The 24,692-nt window shown below is 37.8% G+C and overlaps 1 protein-coding gene across 1 annotated transcript; it reads left to right on the top strand.

Annotated features, from left to right (window-relative positions):
- The first annotated feature begins 375 nt into the window (after window positions 1-375).
- Window positions 376-21,371, top strand: LOC121952209 (moesin a). Its single transcript, XM_042498745.2, has 13 exons — window positions 376-676; window positions 11,028-11,111; window positions 11,799-11,894; window positions 12,035-12,309; window positions 12,441-12,524; window positions 12,871-13,017; window positions 13,451-13,547; window positions 13,645-13,808; window positions 14,138-14,268; window positions 14,395-14,555; window positions 14,691-14,783; window positions 17,408-17,638; window positions 19,100-21,371. Exons 1-13 carry the CDS (start codon window positions 665-667, stop codon window positions 19,262-19,264), a joined length of 1,740 nt encoding a protein of 579 aa, XP_042354679.1. The 5' UTR covers window positions 376-664; the 3' UTR covers window positions 19,265-21,371.
- The last annotated feature ends 3,321 nt before the right edge of the window (window positions 21,372-24,692 follow it).

Here is a 24,692-nt window from a genome sequence, read left to right as displayed (position 1 = left end):
TGTTATTGGTTAGCAGCACATGGGCCTACATTCAAAAGGTCTGCCCTGTAATTTTTTAGTGTTTAAAATGTGGATTATAAAAGCAATTGCACCTCTTAAAGGGCCTGTTTTAATGGCACTGATGTAATGTGGGCTACTAATAGACTACTCCGCATGTCTATACTCTAATACATGAATAAGTCTTTTTACGTAGAACAAGACGGTACTGATAGATCCATGTTGATCGTGTCCAGTAAGAGTGAAAGTGCTGCTCAAGTTTTTGGCAGGGTGTTGAAAGGCTGTCCGCTGACTGACTGCAGCCATGATGATGCGGCCGCTGCAGGCGGAGTCTGCTGGCCTGAACCCTCTTTTTCTGTCTGGCTGGCTGCTGTCCTGTCATCGGCCTGGGTGTGGTCTTGCAGTCAGGGGTACCGTTAGCAGGAAATCAGGCTCCACTTCATTTCACTTTAAGGCGAAACAAAGAAAAAAATACTCTCACGCGCGTTAGGTTGAAATTGTTCTTCGTAGTCGAGCCAAAAGTCACGTTTGTGTCCTCGCGACGGGGAGCCGTTTGATTGGCGCCGTTGTTCTGATGGGAAAAAGTTTTCTGCTGGTCTCGCTAACTGCTCGTCTGATTTATTAACTTTTTCTATAAATCCTGAACCGGACGTGAAAGAAAGGAAAGATGCCGAAGACGGTAAGAATGAAAACTGCATTATCGCTATCATGTAAAAACTGCCGTGTTTCTGTCTGTCTCTCCTTCTCCATTATAACATTAGCATGCCTATAAAATCAAAAATGTGACTTATTGTTTGACATTGGTGCTTAATATTAACCTAAAAATACCCATTATTGCGTCCTTGGTACGTATTATGGTATTTTACCATCCTTTACATCCCTCAAAATCACCCGAGGATTACTGGGGTACTTTCCGTTAGGTGTGTGCGCGTGCGCGCTCCCGCCCGTTTGTTCATTAAAATTAGCGCCTTTAACCGGATCATTCATTCAGGCTTTGGCGCTCAGTGCGGCACGTCTTTACTTCACTATAAGCTTCTCTCCACAACTGAAGAGCCTGAAATCACATTTGTGGAATCGGCTCTGAGCGGAAGCGGCTGTGTGGCCTGCAGTAGCAGACGAGCTAGTCCTCCTAAGGCCTCCTCAGTCAGGAATAACGAGGAGGGATTTGAACTGTCATTCAGGCCAGCTGTGCTGCCCAAATCTGGAGCAAATGGAGGCAAACTTTGAAAAGGGAGGTGGCATAAGGGGAGGCACTGAGAGCCATTATGCCTTATTGCCACTGTGAGGAAAAAATGTTGCTCTGCCCTGTGCAGTCAAATGCAGAAGCACCTAAAGCTTCACAGATTTGTGCTGGTGGGCTCTGAACAAAGGATGGCCACACACTGACTTGACTCTTTGTTTTATTCAATCCGCATTAGAATAGGCAGAGCCCAATGTGTTGGCTCATGCCTTCATCAGTGGCAAACAGAAGTGAAAATGGTGTCTAACCATCTCGTCTCTTGCCACTGAAGAAAGTGTGACTCAGCATAATGCTCTTTGAATTATGAAGATGATATAGAAAGCAAAATCTGTGTGCGGCCTGTCTTATTCACAGTTTATTCAGAGCTGCGATACCGCATGCACACTCTTAATGACAAAAGGCTACAAAAAGAGTTCTTCATGACTTCTAAGATGAAGCTGATGCTAAGTACACATTTGTTGAGATGTCTCAATGCATAGTATCACAGTAATTTTGCATGGCAATATTGTATCGATACATAGACAAAAAGTATTCTTTTTTTGTCGTATAAATGATAAATATCACAATACAAATTCAACTTTTGGTAGCCTACTGCAATGTTAAATTAATTATCTTTTCAGTCCACTTGGTACACTTTGGTACAACAAAAATGACTGAGATGAGATAAACAGCCTGAAAACTTTATCATAGTAGAGAAAACAAATCTATTTCCCTTTGGGGACATAATTTGCAGTTGAAAAAGGGTTGATAAAAATCAATATATGTTATTGCAACACTCATTATACTGCAACACATTTGAATTTGCAATATAACTGTAATATGACTGAAGTATCGTGACAATATTGTCTCATGGGGCCTCTGGTGACTCCCACTCTATAATGCAGACACTGTAATTCATTAAATTGCAATGTTTTTTTCCCACTGGAGCCTGGATTTGCCCCACATTATAAAAACCATCATTTTGGGCAGCAGTCAGTCACTAAAATGCATGTATAGATTTATCACTACTGCTGATATATCATTAGAACTGACTGGTGCCCTTCTGCACTTTCAAATTACATACCGAAAGTACAAATGGTACCAAGGGTTGTAGCTGCATTCCTCCTGCAGTATTGTTTCTGCTTGAACTTCCTCAATATTTTTTCCAGCTGTCAACCTGACAAAAATGTCGCAAAAAAGCATCCTGGCATTTAAAGTGTATACTTAAAGAGCCCTCTCTATCCTCCACTTCTCTAAAGGAATTCCTCTTATCATATCAGCATTTTAAAATAAACTTTACAGGGCCATTTTGTTTCGGTCAAATTGTGCTAGAGGGGCAGTAAATAGCTCGGAATTATTAATTAGCTATTAGCAACATTTGCCAAATGTATTCATGAATTGTCTTTTAAATTATAAGTGCTATTCTGGCACAAGATAAGAAAAACTGCTACGGTCAAAATACAGTTAAGCAGTGAAACATTATTGATCAGAATGATAGAAGGTCGGTATGCTGCTTGTATTGAAGGAGCTCAGCAGGGGACGTTCAGATGTTCTGCACTGTACCAAAGATGGCAGGTAGTAACCTTATTTATATTTTTCACCAAAGTGTTTACTGTGCTCTTTTATGATTTCTTTAGTGCTTCACTTAGTGTCAGCCTTAGTGCCAAATCTCTGAAGAGGGACACCGCTAGACTCAATAGTAGAGTAGTAGCCTGTTGTATATGTACAACAGCTACTGAAGTAACAGCTGGGGACCTGAAAGACCTCTAAAGAATCTGTTTGGCAGTCACGATCAGTTCACAAGCACAGGGACACTGCAGGGAAAGTGCAGCTGTGCTGTACAGACCTTTGCCTTTACATATATAAGAGTTAGAAAAGAGGAAACTAGTGGTGAACAAAATAGATGGTCAAGAGGAAGCAGCTAAATTTTCTCAAAATAAACAGGAGCAATAAATGACCAAAATGGATTGTGGGATATGTTAGACAAGAAAGCTTTCATTTATTAATGAGCAGCCTATGATGTGTCTCCAACTAAAAAACTAGACACTAGGGATCAAGAGTAGTTATACTGTCTCCTTTGTGTGGCTGCAGCAAAGCCTAAATCTTTCGGGCTAAATGCTGCTGGAAAGTTATCCCTCCCTAGAGTCAATCATTGCACCTGAATGGTGATGCCAGTTATGAAATGGTTAAACCCCAGACCTGTTGTTGCAACACTCAGTGCTCTGCTTCCTTTACTAAAGCATTCGACGCCATTTAAAGATGCAGACACGCTGTGTGAAAGGAGGAAGCTGGACACACTGATTCAGCAAATGATCCAAAGCTCACTCTGCACCCAGTGAAAGTTGTTTCCCCCATTTGTAGTCAAATCCACAACAAGCCAGCTCAAGGAGTAAAATTCATGGCTGAGAAAGAAACTGTCTTCCATAACTGGTTTTAGTGACCCAGTTTTAGTGTTCTAGTTTACTTTAGCTACTCTGACATTTCACAAAAGCAATAATTATTGAGAAAGTCTGTCTTTGCTAGACTCCTCTTGGCAGTGCTAAAGTTTCCCAAGGAAGTCATGTTGTGACTCAAGGTTTCTGCACTTACATCAGTTCCTCTCTGGTAATTTCCTTGCCTGCAGCCTTATAAGGACTTTCACATCACGGTCTGGCTGTTCTCCTCCCTGCTTTCCCCCAGCGTGGTCCTCTGATGCCATGCTCCACTTTTGATTGCATTTCAGCAGTGCAACAAGTTCAGGACTGACTATGACTCTGTGTTTATCTGTGTTATTATACATTTTAGTGGTTTTTTGGTTAGATTTGTAGATTTTGCTGTGATGTGTGGGTGCGGCTTATTATCCGTTTTATCACAAAGCACTCCTAGTTTACATACAATTACATTTTAAATAGGCCCAAAAAATTATCCTCTGTTAAATCTGACCCGATGTTTGCTCCCTTGTTTTCCTGCTTGCTGTCTCAACAATAGAGCCATTTTAGTTAGGTACAGTCAGCCTGTTTCTGAACCAGTTTTCATTATTTACAGCTGGTGGATAATGTTAATCACACACTTAACACCTTTTTATCCGCAAATACGAAAATGGCCTGTTATTTTTACCCAAAACTTGAGCATAACTTACCATTTTAGCCTGTTATGTAGGAATCGGGACAGATGCAGTTTTCTTGTTAGAAGCCCCAAACTTTAAACAAGTGTGGCTATGGAGAAATGGTACATGGAAAGACCCAGCGGTATGCAAGCGGGGGATTAAACGAGTCTGTAGTGCACATAGCAGAGCAGATTAACAGTGTGTAGAGGTAGAGGTGGTGGACAAACTGCAATCAGAACGTCTGAGGTTTTTACACAAATAACTAGTTCAGTGCTTTTAGTTTGGAGGTTTTGAGAAAAACAGACTGCTTAAAGTAAGTTCTTTATTATTTATTTAATAATTAGGCTATTTACACTTTTTATCTACATTTTATCCTCTTTAATAGTTTATTTTTGAAGTGTTATTAAATGAATCTCAACTACTTGGTTTAATTCATCTAATCTTTTTTTTTAATTAGATGTAGACTACCATTATAGACATTCAAGCATCATTGTTAATTGATTTTTAAATAAATAAAAGATGAAACATATTGTCTCTCATTGAAATGACAGTGTTTAGTACAACCTTCATGCCAGCGCAGTTCAGACTGTGTATATAATTAAAGAATAGCGTAAGCAAAGCTCTGCAGTGAGCATTAGTCAATGTTATATTTCATTACTGCATACAGCAAACAGAGGTGCCTGTGGTTTGTAATAGTGGGCGTCTTGTGTTTGTGGGGTAAACGTGTCCTTAATCACTACTACACACCAACCAAATAAAGCAGGAGGGTGCTCTCCTGTACATACGATCTGTCTAAATTCAAGGTTCTCACGGAGCTTTAAAAAGGCTTGAATTCATTGATCTAAAAATAAGGAAAGCCTTAAAAATACTAAGACATGAGAGGTAGTTTTATGATTTCTTTTCTGGCATTGTATTGTAAAATCTAAAAACAACTGGGGACATCTATTTAAAAAAATAAAATTAAATAAAACAAAAAAACGAATGCCTCTCATATTAACGTCACGCAGATCAGGGTAGAAACAATAATCAAATTTAGTTTCCTACCAGTATGCACATGCAGAGGATCCACTGTCTGTTAGCTAGCTGTCACTGTACCCTGGACGACATGGGTACAGTGGCATTAATTAAAGTCTCAAAAAGTCTTAAATCAAATTTGCCTTAAGCTGTAGGAACCCTGGAGTTGTCAGTGTCACCAGTGGTTGTCATATTGATGGGACTGACAGAATTTTGGGTAACTTGAAAAGATTGAATTACATAAGTGCTGTAAACTAGCATCAGCCAAATTCTGGTAAAATATGAAAGTGACTGCTAGATTTGCTAAACCCATCACACAAAAAACAATGATCATATATTGAGTGGCTGAAAAAGTTTGGAATCCACCAACCACAGTGGCATGTGGGAAAAAATGTTTATTTCTAACCCTGAATTAGGTCTATAAAAACTTGTATAAGGTATTTAAATATGTCTATTGGAGAAGTTAGTACCAATAGACATATTTACCAAATATAGTACCTCCATGTTGCTGCCCAGTCTTCTTGTTTGATCTGCATATTTCTGTGTGTATGATTGCAACAATGTAACACAAGATTTGAACCCAAAAGCAGACCTGGCAGACAAAACCAGCAGGGATAAAAGAGCCCATACTTGGTCAGTAGGAGGCTTACAATTGGCAACGTGATGACTGGCACAGTTAGCAAACAAATGCAGGGGTCAAAAGGGAGGCGATATGCCATCAGAATCAAGGCAGCCAGAGCAGAAAAAGTGCTTAAAAGCTTCAACATAATCAATTTGGCAGCATCTGACTGGTTAAATACCAGGACTAATGTGGGGAGGACAGGCGTGCAAGCTGGTGACAAGTCAGGAGAACATACACAGCTAACATAAGATAAGAGTCAAACACGAATTCTTGATTAATTTAAAGAGTGGTCATGGGAAACAGCTCTGCTCTTGTGTTTAATGCCCCTTGGTCAGAGGGAATCCCCATCCTCTCCTCCATCCTCCCTCATCCTGTCACCCAGTTCTCTTAGGCCTCAAAGTCTTATGTGGACAGCAGACATGATAAGAACAGATCACCAAAAAGAAAGTACTCAATGTTTTACCTACTCGGATATTATATTATTATTTCTGTTTTTTAGAATAAATATTTTCTTGTTGGCTAGTAATATTATTAACAGTAATATTTGTGTATTTCTGTGGATGATATAAGCATGCTTGTTGCCTTGCTCACAAGTCTTTTCACATGATCTACCTTGTATTACTGGCTTCAAGCGATATTCAAACAAGGCGTTTGTGCTGTGCCTCATGCAGGATGGGTCACCACTGTCACATTTTCCCACATTTTCACACTTTGTTTTCAGCTTGGCATTAACTAATAATTGTTAACTAACTGTATGCTGCCAGTTGAATGCAAACTGTACATACCCTGTAGTCACATTTTAATACAACGGTTCCAGGTGACTGGATTGAATCTGATCCGTATTTTTTCTCTATTAAGTAGATTTTATTTTTGTGCTCTGTGAATCAGGTAGTGTTAGATGTCAGTATCATGGTAACTGTGGTTACCAGGGTGATTCATTGTTAAATTGTTGATCACCGTAGTTGCTGACCTTGTGTGAGTGTTGTGGACGGCATGACACAGAAGTACGACTCAGATTTAGCACTGGTTGTGCATAGTTACATTTGTTATATTTGTCACACTTCAGGTGGTCTTTGAATGTACGGCCTGCTATGACGTGCTGCTGCTAACCTCAGCTGACGGCTCACATAAAATGGGTTTGGAAACTTCTGCTGTTTGTAATGTAAAATTAACCAGAGCACTTACAAATCCTGGCATACATTGTTTTCCTTCTTGCTCCTAAAACCACTTAGCGGTGACTTCTTTGTTGTCTCGGGTTTGGTTGGAAGGACTGTGGTTGTGAGCAGCACATAGAGATAACACTGGTGTAACCATGTGGGAATATAAGGGTGGTCACTGGATGCACGGACATCAGGTGTTCCCAGTGAACTCTTTTTTATAGATTAATCTCCATTTTCTGATATATATAAATGTGGTGTTTTCACACAGGAGATGTTTGATCAAAGTGTATTTCAACAGAGAAAAACTGCTAAACTGTACTTACATTACAGGGTCTTCTGACCAACATCTTTAAATTGCACATGCTCTGTAAGTGTCAGTAGTTTTGCTTCCTCTTCGCTAACAAGGTAACCTGAGGTGTTCCCCAGTTCACTTTTGGTTTAACTTCTCCATTGTTGCCTAATGGCCATATTATTATCAAACAAACTTGTCCACTTCCTACAAATGATAGTTGGTAGGTTTTGTCTGTTGGAGTTAGCGGAGCTTTCTTTATTGTCAGTCATACAGCTCTCTCATGTTTACTGTTTTACCATCCATCCCTGTTTAGCATTACAACTTGTACAAATACTGACATAAGCTGTAATCAAATCAAATCTTATTGGGGCAGTTATTTAAATAATATGGATTTCATCCATGCTAGTGGGCATCATGGCTGTATGGATGAAGATGGTAACGTCAGCCTGTTGGTCAGTTTTTCAGTCCCCCACTTTGTTCCAGAGTGAAATATTGGTTATGGATCATTATAAAATTTGGTAGACATTCATGTCCTCACAGGATTAATTTTGATTCCTGAAAATTTTATTCAGTGCAATCACTGGGTCAAAATTTCTATTTGTCCAATACTTTGGCTTATAACCAAATGCCTTTAAAAGGAATAGCATTCCCATTGACCCCAGTCAGCTGCTTTTGTGTTTACTGCTTTAATTAGCAAATGTTAGCATGCTAGCATGCTAAACTAAAACTATGAACATGGTAGGGTTTGGCATTATATTGATATCAAATCAGTATGGTGATGTGAGACTGGATATCGTCTTAGATTTTCGATATGGTAATATTAAAGTTTTGCCTTTTCTTGGTTTTAAGGGCTGCATTACAGTAAAGTGATGTAATTTTATGAATTTACTACACTGTTCTAGCTGTTCCATTATTTGCCTTTACCTATCTAGTCATTATATTTACATTGCAAATGATTATTTATCAAAAATCTCTTTGTGTAAATATTTTGTGAAAGCACCAATAGTCCATCCCACGATGTTGTAACAATATCAGTGTTTAGGTATATGATAAAAAAAAAATTATGACATATGATTTTCTTTAAATTGCCCAGCCCTAGAACATGGTATAAATTATACCTACTAAACATCAGCATGTTAGCATTGTCACTGACGTAGCATTTAGATCAATAGATAATCAATTGTAATTTTGGTCTTTCATAGAGTGTGATTTAAATTGATGTGGGAAGTTTATTTAATTACAGCTTTTAATGTGTTGTGAGAACCCCAAATGCAGTTATCTTGAAACTAGATTTGGATACTGTGTATATTCAAACAAAAATAATATACCTTTATCATAAATCGTTTTATATTACATATGGATTTAATGGAAGTTGTTAGGTTATGAATTAGTTACAAAGTGATGAGTTGTGTTTTGTTATACTAAAACAAGGGTCAATAAGACTTTTGTAGTTTCAGTGTGTTCAGTAGATGCAGTAGGACACAGCTGTATGAGTAAAGATAAAGCAAATGGAGATTTTAAAAATAACCCAAAGTTTCAGCCAGTCAGTGAGGTGAAGTATTCTTGAAGAAAGCTTCTCATTACATAAGGTGACTCAGCAAGCCAAAAGCTTATCAAAAAGTAAATTATGTAATACAGAAAACATGCTTCTGAATGTAAAGCTCATTAAAAGTAGTTAATAGTTTTGGTGTGATAAAAAGCAGTGAAGAATAGGTCATGGAAACATTACACGTGGGCTTGAGCGGGGTGTTTTTGAGCATGTGCTAATAATAGTGTGCTAAGTGTTTTTGAATTCCAGCCATGAGAGACACACCCTAACCAGGCAGAAAATGTACGAGCGCAGTTCCCTTTTCAGGCAGAATAAGCCTCTCTGACTCAGGAAATGAAACCGCTTACACCCCAGCAGGGTAGTCAGCAGCTGTACTCTCTCAGTACTAATGAAATTAAATGTTCATCAAAGGTCATAATTGTCAGTTTAAAGAGCGGTACGTCTAGACGACTTGAGGCATCTGTGTTGGAGTTTGGTGTAGGCCCAGATTGTAGGTTTCGCTGTGTCTGCTGGTGATGACAGGAAGTGAAGAGGGGCAAGTATCCTGAGCAGTAAATGGGGTCCTGCTGACATGAATGGGAAAGAACGCAACTCTAATCAGCCCCGCAACTGGGAAATAATGCATACCATTGTTGTTGAGGGCAGGCGTGGGCCTCAGCCTGCACAGTTATTTCCCAATAGACGTGCATGCTGCTGTTTTCGTCATCTCTAAGAGGACAGAGAAAATGAGAAATGCCTACATGGTCAGTTTACTCAGCACAGAATGAATTCATTCTCTGGGCGCCCTCACTGAGGGAGGCTATAAGGTTAAAAATATTCATTCAACTTTTGACATATAATTTTTAAAATACAAAAACATTTCAAGAAGCGCCTCACTGGCTAAATAAGCAGCTGTAACAAAGTGTGTTACCTGAAGAGAATAACCTACTGAAAGTCTTTTCTTGTGAAACTGTGCGACAGAAAGCTGACAGGCTGCTTGATACATGACAGGATGTAGGCGACTCATGAGAGCTCAGTGTTCAGCTGCAGTGCCTCACAGCCACCAGAGGATGTGGTTACTTCCTGTAGATAAATTCTATACTGAGACGCCGCCAGATTGGCACGTTTGTCAAACGCACTGATCTTTCTTAAACTTTACACCCATCAAAATGTCATTTTTCATAATATGACGATGGAGTGGTTGGCTGATAGTTCACAATAGGCCTGACTTGAGTGTCAAGTGATCTTGTTCTCTGTCATATGTGGGCTGTGGGGTGTGTGTACTGAGGGTAGTACATACACTACTGCTTGTGCGCAGCTAGGTTCATTCAAATAGAATTATGTAGAATTATATGTAATTGTGTCATCTTTTTCCTTGGCATTCTGTTGATTTGATTTCTTAATATTACCAGGCGACAGTGGAAAATTTCCAAATTCTATATTTAGAACTGTAACTTTAAGTGAAGAAAGTTGATGCGTCTTCTACAGTGTGACATTTCAGTTTTGACTGTACTTAGACACAGTTTTCTTTTGTTATTTGTGTATGTGGAGAGTCATTTAAATGCGAAAAGCAAAAAAAATCACAAAAGATCAGTGAATTTTGTCAGCCTGAAAAGTTAAACATTTACCAATTTCTTTGAGTTAAAAAAAGCCAATGGTCTCCTGATCACACCATCAATATTAATAAAGCTCCTCCTTTACCCAAAAATATATTTTAGCTCAATGATACTTGAGATGTATTGACTTTATTCAAATAGTTTTCTCAAATATACAGAGTTTTACATAATAAGTCTGAATATTTGAACAGGTTTCCATATTCATATTCTGCAGTATTGATACTCTAGTAGCAGCTGCTCTGTCTTGCTCTCTCTTATTGTTAGTGTTTACTACAGTCATTCTGCTGTTCTCTGCTACTAACCAGGAAAATAAAAGTTGTTGCAGTGATGTCATATTTATCTTTTTTTTTAACATAAATTGGTATCAAAAATGGTATTGAATGTGGATATTTTTCAAGATATTATATGGAAGCTAAAAAATGTCAGTATTGTGACAACACCAGTCCATAATACTGTAATAATCACTCATTCTTCCAATGTGCTCTCTTCCTCAGATTAGTGTAAGAGTCACTACAATGGATGCTGAACTGGAGTTCGCCATTCAGCCAAATACAACAGGAAAGCAACTCTTTGACCAGGTATGAGAGACTGATGACTTTCTGTTATCATCATTATCCAACAGTATCAGTAACACACTTATGAATCAAATGTGATTTTGAAACAAAAGGTATGGACTGTATTTGTTTTTGTTTGAGATATTCTTGGGAGTATTTTTAAAGTACATAAAGCTATGAGAGGCAGTCCACTGACATGTTGCTTTATTTTCATTTTTGGAGTAAATAAAATACTAATAACTGTGATAGCTCTAAAAATAATACTAAGTGCAACAATTATAACAACTACCATTGCTGATGCTATGCATATTATACTACCATTCAAAACAACTTGGATATAATACTGCTATATAAATAATTTGATGTATAAAGACAGTAAAATAGTTATTCCAAAAAAAGAAAAAAGAAAAAGATTTTTTTTTTAGTACAAGGAACAGAAACTATTTTAAAAATATGTATGATGATGCAGTCAGTTATATTCTTTATGTTTCTATTTTTGTGACATGCAGAGTTCGGAGTTTGTCGCTTCACACATAGCACTTTTTTAATGTCTCAGTACTATTTGTATCTACAGCAAACATACAGCAGGGTACACACACCAACAGGCGCCTGTTGCCTGTGGTTACTGTTCATAGATCAGATATAGAACAGGGTGTGCTAATGTTGTCGTGAGGAGGAACATGAATTATATTTCTGCCTTTATGTTTGTAGGTTGTTAAGACCATTGGGCTGCGAGAGGTTTGGTACTTTGGACTCCAGTACCAGGATACAAAGGGTTTCTCCACATGGCTCAAGCTCAATAAGAAGGTGAGCACCTCTGTGTTTTGCCTCACTAAAAGCAGTGCCTCATACACTGTTTTGCCAATCTTTGTCAAACTAAACTACTCTGTTGAACTCAATTCAGGAGTCTAACCTCTGCCCCTCACCCGTGCCACGCGTTATTTTAGGTGACAGCCCAGGATGTGAGGAAGGAAAGCCCGCTGCTGTTTAAATTCCGTGCCAAGTTCTTCCCCGAGGATGTGACTGAGGAGTTAATCCAGGACGCCACGCAGCGGCTGTTCTTCCTGCAGGTTAAGGAGGGAATCTTAAACGATGACATCTACTGCCCTCCAGAGACCGCAGTCCTCCTGGCGTCCTACGCAGTGCAGGCCAAGTACGCTGACTACAACAAGGAAGTCCACACGCCAGGCTACCTGTCCAGTGAACAGCTGCTCCCTCAGAGGTAACATAGGATTGTACCACCATTTCAACATGGCAGTTGATGTTAGATAGATGTCAACTTTCAGCCAGTCTGTTTGTATGTGACATATTTCTCTGCATGACCTCTGACACTCTGACATCTCATGTTCTCAGAGTTCTGGACCAGCACAAACTGAACAAGGACCAGTGGGAGGAGAGGATTCAAGTATGGCACGAAGAACACAAGGGCATGATGAGGTAACCACCAACACATGCGTGCACACAAACATTTGAAGAATAAAAACATCTTCAGCCACTTTCAGGAGAATCTTTCACCCCAAAATGCTAACTAAATATGTATAATTAGGAGATATTGCACTCCAGATTCTACCAGACTTTCAGTAAACACCAGGTCACAGTCTAACTCCCATTACCTTGAAACTAAAAAGGTTAAACTTATCTTCTTCTTTTTAAGGCTTGTTCTCAGGCTTGTTGCCATACATTTAGCCTCTGACTGTAGACTCCCCTGTGCTTCCAACTCAAAGCTCCAACATATCATGCTTTTGTGCAGCACAAGTTTAAGACACATCTTATTTGTCCACAGAGAGGAGTCCATGATGGAGTATCTGAAGATCGCTCAGGATCTTGAGATGTACGGAGTCAACTACTTCAACATCAAGAATAAGAAAGGAACAGAACTGTGGTTGGGAGTGGACGCTCTGGGGCTCAACATTTATGAACAGAATGACAAGTAAGTTATTCCATGACTGTCAAATGGCCATTCAAGCACATGATCAGTAGGACTTCAACTAATGATTATTTTTTATGTTGATTTAAACTTTTTTTTTCTCAATTAATCAATGAGTTGTTTGGTTTATAAAATATCAGAAAATGGTGAAAAATGTCTATCAGTGTTTCCCAAAGCCCAAGATGAAATGTCTTGTTTTGTCCACAACACAAAGATATTCAGTTTACTGTCACAGAGGAGTAACGAAACAAAAATATATTCTGATTTAAGAATCTGGAATCAGTGAATTTTTACTTTTTTTTATTACTCAACTGATGAATCAATTATAAAATTATTTGGCGTTAAATTTTGTAGTTGACAACTAGTAAATTATTTACTGCGGCTCTTTTGTTTAGCATGTTAAGCATAACTGTTGTTTTTGCATTGTCTCCAACAGAATGACGCCCAAAATTGGATTTCCTTGGAGTGAAATCAGGAACATCTCCTTCAATGACAAGAAGTTTGTCATCAAACCAATCGACAAGAAAGCACCTGTATGTTAACCCTTCATAACAGACAACTTGGTAATAATTGATAAATCACCTTTCTATGTATCACTGCTAATAACAATCTCTTATGGTGCCATTTTAGGACTTTGTATTCTATGCTCCAAGACTGCGCATCAACAAGCGCATTCTGGCTCTTTGCATGGGCAACCACGAGCTGTACATGCGCCGCCGCAAACCTGACACCATTGAAGTGCAGCAGATGAAGGCTCAAGCTCGAGAGGAGAAGAATCACAAGAAGATGGAGAGGTGAGAGTCACAAGCTGTTGTCAGAGAAGCTACACTATGTGACTTCATGTAGCCTTCTACTGTAAATGTGTAATTTATCACTGACCCATATTACCTGGTTAAAAAAATTAGTCCCGCAACAAGACCGTCAGGTCTGTTCTATGTGACAACATTTAAAGAAATTTTGATTCCAACACGGAAGCCCTGTATTGCGTATGATGGTGTGATGGGACTTTTACATAGGAATGTATAAACAAATAATTTTATCATGACCCTGTGATTATTATAGTGATCATCTACAGTGTACATGTTACTGAAGATGTTACACATCTTGTTTATGTTTCTGTTAGAGCTTTGCTGGAGAATGAAAAGAGGAAACGAGAAACTGCAGAAAAGGAAAAGGAAAAGATTGAAAAGGAAAAGGAGGAATTAATGGAGAGATTAAAGCAGATTGAGGAGCAGACGAAAAAAGCCCAACAAGGTGGGTGACCAGATATCATTTAAGAAAAGCTTGTTGTTGCGCAGTAATGAGTGGTGACAATGTTTTTCTTCGATAATGCTTACCTGGAGCGCTTCTCTGGGTGTGTGTGGATGTGTGTGTTCACAGAGTTGGAGGAGCAGACGCAAAAGGGTCTGGAGCTGGAGCAGGAGAGGAAGTTGGCTCAGGAGGAGGCTGAACGTCTGGAGAAGGACCTGAAGGACGCCGAGGACGCCAAGGTCAAACTCCTACAGCAGTCAGAGAACCAGATGAAGAACCAAGAACACCTGGTCAGTTATTAAACACTTTTTGCAACAACAGGCATTGAAACTAGAAAATACAAGTCTTAGGTGGCTGAACAAACTGTCTCTTCTGATGCTTTAAATTTCAACAAAAACAAAGTCTAAAAGAAAATGTCCTTATAGGCGACAGAGTTGGCTGACTTGACTTCAAAGATTTCCCTCCTGGAGGATGCCAAGAAGAAGAAGGAGGAAGAGGCAGTGCAGTGGCAACAGAAGGTATGATACGAGTTAGGAATAATCCCAAACACTCATATCCCAGGCATTTAAATAGTAAAATAAACTAAGACTAGTTGATTAAGATAAAAGTAAAGTAAACACTAAAAACACTCAAAATTGAGCACAATTTAATCTTTAAGAGTAAACATTGTCTGGAAAATTAGTGCAGATATTATAAGAGCCATTTTCAGTAATCAAATTGTATTTGAAAATGCAGCCAAAATGTGTGGCACTTCGCACCATGCATTATGAACATTACACATTTTCCTACAAAGCTTGTCAACAATTCAAGATAAAGGAAAAAAAAGACATTCATTTTGTACTGGGTATTGAAAAACCTGAATTCTCACCATTCAAAAACACACAAGCGCACACACACATCCAGGCTTTCCAGGATGCCCAAAAAGCAGGTGTCTCATTCAACCTAGTGAGAAGTCATTTAGCTGGTGCGAGTGTGTGTGAGGCTCATATTTTCCACGTTGAACATCTGCTGACAGCTGCGGGCTTCTACCGGTCACACGGACATGCATGTGGCGCTATCCATTGAGCCCAAGAGTGCTTGTTTGTGTTTGTCTGGTGTGTGTATATTTGTGTGCGTGTGTGAGTGTGTGTGAGTGTAAAAGGGCGAGAGAAAGAACTGTTGATGATCAGAGCTGCTGGTTAACCTCACATGCTGACCTGAATTTCTCCCGCTTTCCTCTATAATAAGTTTAAGTGACTGTTAAAGAGTGATCCGATGTTTAGGATATTTACACGTTTGGTTCAGCAAGATAATCTTCACAAATGAGCACCACTTTTGGGATTTTTGAAGCCTAAATGCAATTGCCACAAGCAGATTATTTTAGGCTTTACACTAACTACACCATGGTAGCATGACCTTATGTCGCCCCCCAACAAGGCTGTAAAGCCATGTTCAGCGCGGTGTGATGACTTTCTGTAGTCTCAGTTAGCTACTAGTTAGCAACCGGCTTTTTAAAGACACACAAAAGCTTCAAAGTTCACTGTAGGGTATTTACTGACTAATTTAATGTTGTAGAACAAAGTCTCTTAAGCTTGTGTTAACCACAGACCGTATTTCAGCCATTTAATCAAAAACCCATTCAAAAAACCCACTGACTTTGAGACAAGGGAACAACAAATGCTAAAATGCCAACTTATTTTCAAAGGGGCACGCTCTATTTCTGGTGCCAACTATCGAGGGTAGCAATGTTTTTTTGACTAGTCTGCTAATCGTGCACATGCCTGAGTTAGTACTTCTTTTTTTACTAACCCAATAGTCCTCTTCTTTTGATTGTAGTGGCAGTTATAATTATTAAATATTAAAGTACAAAAGATGTATCACATTCAACTTTATGACATGAAGACAGTTCTTTGACCTTTAAAAATCTGTTTAAAAACACACATTTCTTGCCTCCATGCCAGCATAACAAGGTTCTGGTAGTTACATACACAGCTACACAGTCACAATTCTTCTTCCCTGCTCTAAGTTGGTAAAAACTAAAATTAGACATTACAGCCGCCAAGTGGTGAGAAATGAGACAGACAGCTAGGTCGCTGATGATTCTCGGTTTAAACCTCTTTTCTTTATCCTCTCCAAGATTGTCTATATTATCTTTTAGGAATTTGCATATTTTTCTAAATGAGCAAAAAGTAGTGGATTTGTTGTGGCCCATGTGTTGACCAATGGGCACAACATAAATACATGTTAATGGCACCTGTGTTGTGTGATCAGCTAATGTAAGCATTCAAAGTGAGCTTAATATGGACACGGCAGAAATTAGAGCATCATCAAACATCATCTGTCTGATGTTGTGCTGAACATGTCGCCCCTCCCATGTGACACACTAAGGACAGACATTCCTGAGGTCTTATTGTCGTGCGTTTCTGGGGGGAGGGGTGAAAGCTCACCACTCGCCTCATGTCTTTTTTGGTCAAAACCATGTGCCCCTGCCCAGCCCCCTTATTTTATTTGGGCAGTGTGACTCATGTTGTTTGTCCCGGCGACGGCCGTCTTTGCGCAGAGGAAATCCTGCCATAACGCCATGATATTCTGCCCTGTAAAAGAATGCTGTGCTAAGTGGTGGTTTCCACAGTTGTGCATTTTTGGCGGACAGTTTACTTCAGTTGAAATTCCAGTCTTAGTCATTATTGGCTCATAGCAGAAGCCCTCCTGTCAGTTATTTTATTTTTACTCTGTCAGCAGTTTTTATACTTGTTCAGTTAATCCTGTAGCACAAGTTGTCCTCTAATGTCTGATGGCTTACGTGGACTGTTAGTGTCCTTTATTGATTGTTTACATTTGTTTTCGATGGCTAAAATTATATAAACTAGTCAATTTATTTTCTGTTGAGTTATTAGTTCCTTACTTTTCCTCTAGAGAAATACCTCATCAGCTACGGGATGGATTGTCATATAAATATGGGCAACTCTCAGGTCGTAAGATGAATGTTTCATGTTTGGCACGGCTGTCCGAAAAGTCTTTCAGTTGTTGTTTTTTTGGACATTAAATACATTTCTGTCCACCAAATCTCTGTCTCCTGATCTTATCAAAAATGTGGCTGTAATTGTAGCACGCCCTGTAAATATAACGCACATTCACCTCATTGGCGCTTTTGTTTCCGCAGGCTACCACAGTGCAGGAGGACCTGGAGAAGACCAAAGAGGAGCTCAAAAACAAAATAATGGCAGCTCACATTCAGGAGCCCCTGAATGCCGAGAACGAGCATGACGAGAATGATGAGAGCAGCGCAGAGGCAAGCGCCGAGTTAACGGCTGCCGCCACGTACAAGGACCGCAGTGAGGAAGAGCGCATGACTGAAGCTGAGAAGAACGAACGTTTGCAGAAACATCTACTGGTACGTCTTCGCTCATCATGAATTTGATCTCTCAATAAATTATTAGAAAGACCAAAAAGGCTAGTTGAAGAGTTTCATCTTAAAGGTCACACTAAATATTTTAACTAAATTAAAAGAATGTGTCGAAGTTAATCACACAAAAGGATGGACAAGTGGGTCTCATTAATGCTTTGCTTTTGTCATAGTATGTAGCTATCAGTCAGTCTACGCCGTCAGTGTGGTAGTAAAAGTAGGTAATATCAACGCACTCAAAAATCAGGGACACTTGCACTTCTCATCTAGTAGACTAAAAAAAAATAACTTAACATCATCTCTTACTGATTTTTTTTTTGCACTATCGCTGCAGCCAGGGAATGAATTTGACAAAGAATAGCTGCTCTTCTTATTGTGACACAATCATCAATCACCAAGAGAAGCTATTAAACTCAACCAACCAGACCTGTTGACTTGGATCCAAAATTAGGCAGAAATTACCAACATGAGCATCCAAAATTACCGGTTTCCCTGGTGTTAACATCTAACAGCATGCACGTTAGTGGTTTACTTGCAGCTGGGAAATGACTGTAACAGAGTAGCAGCACTTTGTACCATTAAAAATCATAAATAAAAGCTTATAAACACAACCAGATCTGAAATTTGGGAAAAATTAACATCGCCAACCAAGTTTATATGTTTCACTAACATTAGCATGTAGCTACATGTAGCAGTGTAGGCTACATAATAACACTTGCAGTAGCAAGACTGGAGCACATGACCATTAGAGAAACCCAGCACACTGTGACTTCAAACTGTAGCCATAATAGAAAAAAGCTTATAGTCTTTACATAAATGTGGACGAGTTATCTTCACTCATTTTTGCCCCCACTGTGCAAAAATGAAGCCAAAATGTCCCGGATATGCCCACTTTGATCTTTTGATGGTGACATCATTTGAAGCCAGAATCTGTGCAGTAGCAACCTTTGCGTTGGTGGAGTTTTCACCCATATACCTGTCTGACCAATCACAAGCATCGCCATCAAATGTGAGTAGATCGGGCTGTCAGTCATGTTGTCAAATCCAATTTTTATTTCATCTAATAATTAATGGAAACCAAACTTATCAGAAAAACGAGCACTTGAACAAACATCAGGGTGATAACCACCTAAAATAACAGAACCCATCTTTGGGAAAAATCTATCTGGTGTGCACTTTAAGTTTTTTTGTTGGCCCATGACCCATTCACTATCATGGTGGGGACAGGGTTTATGATCTGTACTGCAGCTAGCCATCAGGGGGCGAACGAGATGTTTTGGCTTCACTTTTGGGGAGCAGACAAGTCGTCAATCTTTATTATACAGTTTATGGTTCAGCAAAGTAGTGGAAGTAAAAATAGGTCAGTCCGTCACTAAAAAGTTCATAAAAGTCTCACACGTTCATAACAACATACTGCGTGTATTAACGCTGTGATAACTGTGCTTGCAGGCTTTGAGCTCAGAGTTGGCCAACGCTCGCGACGAGAGCATGAAAACAGTGAACGACATCATCCACGCAGAGAACATGAAAGCAGGACGAGACAAGTACAAGACCCTCAGACAGATTCGGTCAGGAAACACCAAACAGCGCATCGACGAGTTCGAGTGCATGTGATGTCTGCGTTTGCCAATTGCAAAAGCCCACACAGCTGGGCCCTTCTGCCTGGACTGCAGTCCTGCCTCACACAAGCTGTTTTTCCTCTGTACCCAAATAAATCAGATCCACAACATGACATGGTTGCACAAGCACAGCAAATGTACAAATATGGATCTGGAAAACTCCATATGTTATCATTCCTAACTTTGAATTTAGGCAAGTCACTGGTTGAAAAGGGACATACTGTATTTTATTAGTACATTCCTCACAAGGGGGTTTATGTAGCACATTAGTAAAAGGCTCACGCCTCATTTCATGACACATGGAGTAAGCATTTTTAATTTCTTTATATATTTCTGTCATGTTTTAGTATCATGATTTCAAAATAAAAGGTTTAGAGACCATTTTAAACTTAAGATTTCTGCTGTACACATATAACGGTTCTTCATAGCAAGCTGGATTTTTCACAGTAATATTCCTCCCATGATCCGCCGCCCATAGTTTAAAACCAAATGCACTGTAACCTGTCCATGCGGAGCATTAGAGCAGTATTATTCGCCTTATTTGCAAATTTACTTCAAATTTAAATCATCCAAGTGTATTCTGAATCTGACTACTGTTATAAATCATGCAGTATTTATACCCCACTCACAATCAGTTTCATTTGTCTGTTTTTACAGTCCTGAACACCTTCAAGTCAGTTTGCAAATACAAAGCTGTAGTGTAAATTTGCTGTTATTCAATGTCATCAACTCAATTAAGCATTTAATTAAAAAAAAAAGATATGACATTTAAAGTTGACTTTACTGTACATTAACCCTAGTTTTATTCCTCTGCTTTTATTTTTTAATTTTGCTCATCAGTGAGGATGTTATTTGGTAATCAAAATATGTTTCATTGCATTAAATATAACCAGTGCAGCATACGGAATTACACTGTAGTTGTCAACTGTCAAGTTGCCTTTGTTGATGAACAAATGCAAATAAAGTTCTCTGTAGTTGTACGTTTAATCTTGCATGCTCAGTCATGTGTTTTCTTCACAGATGAGAACTTTCTCTCCACAAAAAATCTAATTTGATGCACAGAAGAAAAAAAATCATTAAACATGCACTGGAAAACTAAAGCTAACCTTTGCAAAATGACATTAGACAGAATAACTGCCCCACATGGGCACTGTTTCCAATGCATACATTTTTTTGATATACTGTATGTATTTAAGGACATTTGTGTATTTTGTAATTTGGATTTTTCAGAAGTGATAGAATTATGTATGGTGGAAAACAGACAACACCAAGGATATTTTTGTATTATAAAATCTAGAAATACTTGTCAAAGGTAACAGTTTTTGTTCAGAGAAACAACTTAAAAAAAAAAAAAAAAAAACGAAACAGTATTTTGTTGTAAACTAATTGAACAGCGCTCTGCTGTGATAGTAAACTGAAAGAACAAGCAAAACCCCAAAGCCAGTGAGAGGACCAACAAAAAGCCAAAATATCAGGCAAAAAGCAAAACACCACAGTTTAAGATTGTAAGCAAGGCCAAACCATTTTGCATAAACCTGAATATAATTTCCTTGTGCCAATATTCCAGATTACAGTTTGACCTTCATACATATAAAGGGTTTTGCTTGTTCTTGATATTTAGAAATTAGTGTTTGAAAGATTTATTTACACAAGTAAATGTATTTTAGATTTTTTTTAATAATTATTTTGATTTCTCTTATTGAATGAAGGTTTGTCCTTTGTACCAAGATGCATTTTGATATACAGTATTCTCGCCCATTGCTGTGCGTAGTTCTCGTATCTGCCATGAAATGTAAACTTGCAGTTGTTGTTTTGGAGACTTTTCCATGCCTTTGACAAGAACCTTTATAATGCTGCACTGTATGTTCTACCTGAAGCACCATGTATCGACAGCCTTCTTTAAAGAATCAAGTGTCATTTTAAACTCATGTGTGAAGAAGAAATGTATTAAAAAGATGCTTTTCAATATTTTGTCTTGAAACAAAAAAGGGCTGAAACATGATATTGTAAATTGACAGACAGTGCCTTGCCCAGGTTTTTCATCAGATCTTGCTGCTTCAAGTCTTCCTTTCACCAATGAATAAAAGTCAAATTAAAAAGTCTTCTTTACCTTATTTCCTTAAAACACTATAAATATAAAACCTGTTTAATTAGTTGTGTCTCACAAGCATCCCTTATACTCCACATTTCTTTAAAGGTCAAGTGTGTATGATTAAGGACGATATATTGGCAGATATGGAATAAATAAATAAATAAGTATGTTTGCTTTAGTGTATAATTACTTTAAAATAAGAATTGATGTGTTCTTATTACCTTAAAATGGGTCATTTGTATCTTCATAGGGAGAAAAGGGTGAGCACACATTTCAGGTGGTGGGCGAGGCACCTGTCTCCGACATGCCAAACAGCATTGGAGAAACACAGATTTGTAATGTGAAACTGCTTTATTCAGTGTTTTGTTTTTTGTTTTTTTTTTACCAGTTTAAACCACCCACTCTAATCATAATTTGTCTGGCAGTAAAAACCTTCAGAACAATGAACGCTGAGGGAATTCAAGCTTGTTGCACTGTGCAATCCTCACCACTAGATGCCAGTAAATTCCCCTAAATCTTACACACTGGACATTTAAATTTATCTTGACAAATATGTCTAATTTATTAATAAATCTAAATTATTTCCATATTACAATGATCACACTCATTAGATTTTGGTCCTATGGTTGGCAAGCATTGTTGGGGAGTACCTAGTTACATATAATTACATAACAAAATAAATATAATCATAATCAGTTTGTTACTGAGAGAAAAAAAAGTAATTAAATTACAGTTACTGATGAAAATGTTGGTGATTAGACATGAATGTTTTCTTTTCTGTAAAAGAGTTCATGGAATATCACATTTATTTTGCAGCTTTGCATCCTTTAGCTGTGTAGTGATGCTTCCTTTTTTTTTTACACAGCCTATTTCTGGATATTTTCCATCTTTACTGCCTAGTTTAAAACTTTAGTTAGAAAATAAATCATAATGTAATCCCATACATGACTTTGATCAAATCATTAATAAAGTTACATTACTTAATACATTTTAATCAGAGTCAGAAATTCTTCATTGATCCCTGGGGGGAAATTGTGGTTTGATAATCGTTGTGATGTAAAGCATAGAGAAGTATAAGCAGTAAAAGTATTTGAAATATAAAAATAAAATGTGCATTATACTATACTGTTTAACACTACTATATAAAATATTAGGAATATAAAATCTGTATAACTACATATGTAGTTATAAAATATAAATATAATATAAAAATATGTGCATTTTTCGTTGTTACAATGTTTAAAACTAGTACGTAAGGTTTCACAAATATAAGATATGATTGTGCAATAATATCTTCATCAACAGAAATTAAAACATTTGTTAAATATACATTCAACAAGGGTGTTGGTGAGAATAAATTAGGATGCTGAAAAATATTGCACAGTTGAATAATTGCACCGAAAAGTGCAGCGGATGAATTATTGCACCAATTACTGTACAGTTAAGACAGTGTTGCAATGAATTATTTAACCTTCTGCAAAGTTCAAACATAATAATTCTGGAATTATAAATGCTGAAGGGTGATTTAAACTGGGTAACTAGAAATCTGTAACCTATTACATTTCAAAAGTAACCTTTCCAGCACTGTTTAAGCCCTAAATTCCCATCAGGCCTGCTATTGTGCTTCTGGTTGCAGTCCTGCAATTGAGCCACATGGTGGCGGTTCACCCTCAGTCTTCAATGAGGCTGACATGACAGCAATGCAAGAGTGACTGAGTATATTTACATCAATTAAAGTTTGGTTCATGAAATCCAAAATATTACTACTATTACTACTATTACTATGACAAAGATTTAAAGAAATGCTACTCAGGTGAACTTTCCTCAAGTTTACCAAAACAAGTTTTCAGAACAGAATTTCAAAGATGGCAATGACCCAGTAAGAAATCATGGCTGTGCACAAACATCCAGACGCTCATCATGTACTAAAAATTGTTTTCCGCAAATTATTTTAAAATGTGAAACAGTTTGCACCGAAGAGCAGATTTTTCCTCATGGAAGTTCAAGTGTACAACTCAAATTTATAGTAAACCACACTGACAGACAAAAAAAGAAAGACAAAGAGGAAATTGTCTGTTTGATTTGCAATTTCAAACCAATGAATTTGGGAGCAGATTTCACATTTTCATTAGTTAAGCAAATAAAAAAGAACTGTAATAATGCTGAAATAATTACTTTTGCAGTACGTGGACAGCACTCATTTCCACTCACTATTATTTTTAATTTGCTTGTTTTTTTGGTTATATAATTTTATTTTATTATTATTTTTAAATGTTTCAAGTTCAAATTATACATAAAGTCAATAATTAATGGTTGCTAAATTAATGTTTTGCCAAATACTTAGGGTAGGTATTAGGGTAAGGTATTTTTGCAATAGGAAATTCAGTTAATTCTTGTTGAACGACTTGATGAAAATCAACCATCTCTTTCTCAACACCAAAGGGAGGTAGTGTTTTTTCATCTCCCACTTCCCCTATATTTGTGGTCGTAGTGGCCTGAAGATTGTGTTGAAATGATTCACACTGTGAACTGCCACTTAGAGATAAGCTGCCATGAGTGTGACTGTCTGAACAAAACTCTCAGTATATACCCCAGTGTTTCACACAGCATGAGTCAGGATCTCTGTAAAGTTTTTCTCACTTCATTCTTCTTCGGGTCGTCAGATGGGAACTCTGACTACATCCTACTGTCTTCAAGTCCTGCACTGTAATAAATTATTGTCAGATTTTCAAATATCTTTATCTAAATGGTAAATGCCAACTGTGTACAATTTAGGAGGGAACAAAACTTGCAAACAATCCTCAAGTCATTTTGTTTGGGGATGTCAGGATTAAATAAAATGTGTGTTTGATTTTAAAATAATGGTTATAATGACTAAGAAGTCAGTTATAGTATTACGGTCCATTGGGGCAATCTGGGAACTCATAGCTATAGATTTTTTTAATTATTTTATATATTGGGGTACCTTAACTTTTTTTAATACACCATAATTTATCCATTGATTATTCTGAGGTCATTATCTGAATATCAAACGATTATAAAAAGTAACTAATTACTAATGTTGTCAGATAAATGCAGTGGAGTATCTCAAAATTTTATTAAAGTACAGTACTGTCGTGCATATACTTGGTTACATTCCACAACTGTTACTGACCACAGCAAATAAGCAAATAAAATTATTTCAAAACATGTCAAAGTATTTCTCTGAACAACTCGCCTGTGGAGTTCTGATCTGCCTGCTTTTGGATGGTGTTGTTTTTGTCAATTATATATAAATGATTTAATATGTTGGTACACACAAAATTTTACTGAGCTTTACAAGTTGTACATT

Source organism: Plectropomus leopardus, chromosome 15 (genome assembly GCF_026936395.1).
Source record: "Plectropomus leopardus strain MGB_pleo_1.0 chromosome 15, ASM2693639v1, whole genome shotgun sequence".
NCBI lineage: Eukaryota > Metazoa > Chordata > Actinopteri > Perciformes > Serranidae > Plectropomus > Plectropomus leopardus.
The sequence above is the reverse complement of the archived record's forward strand: the minus strand, read 5'-3'. Positions and strand labels throughout refer to the sequence as shown.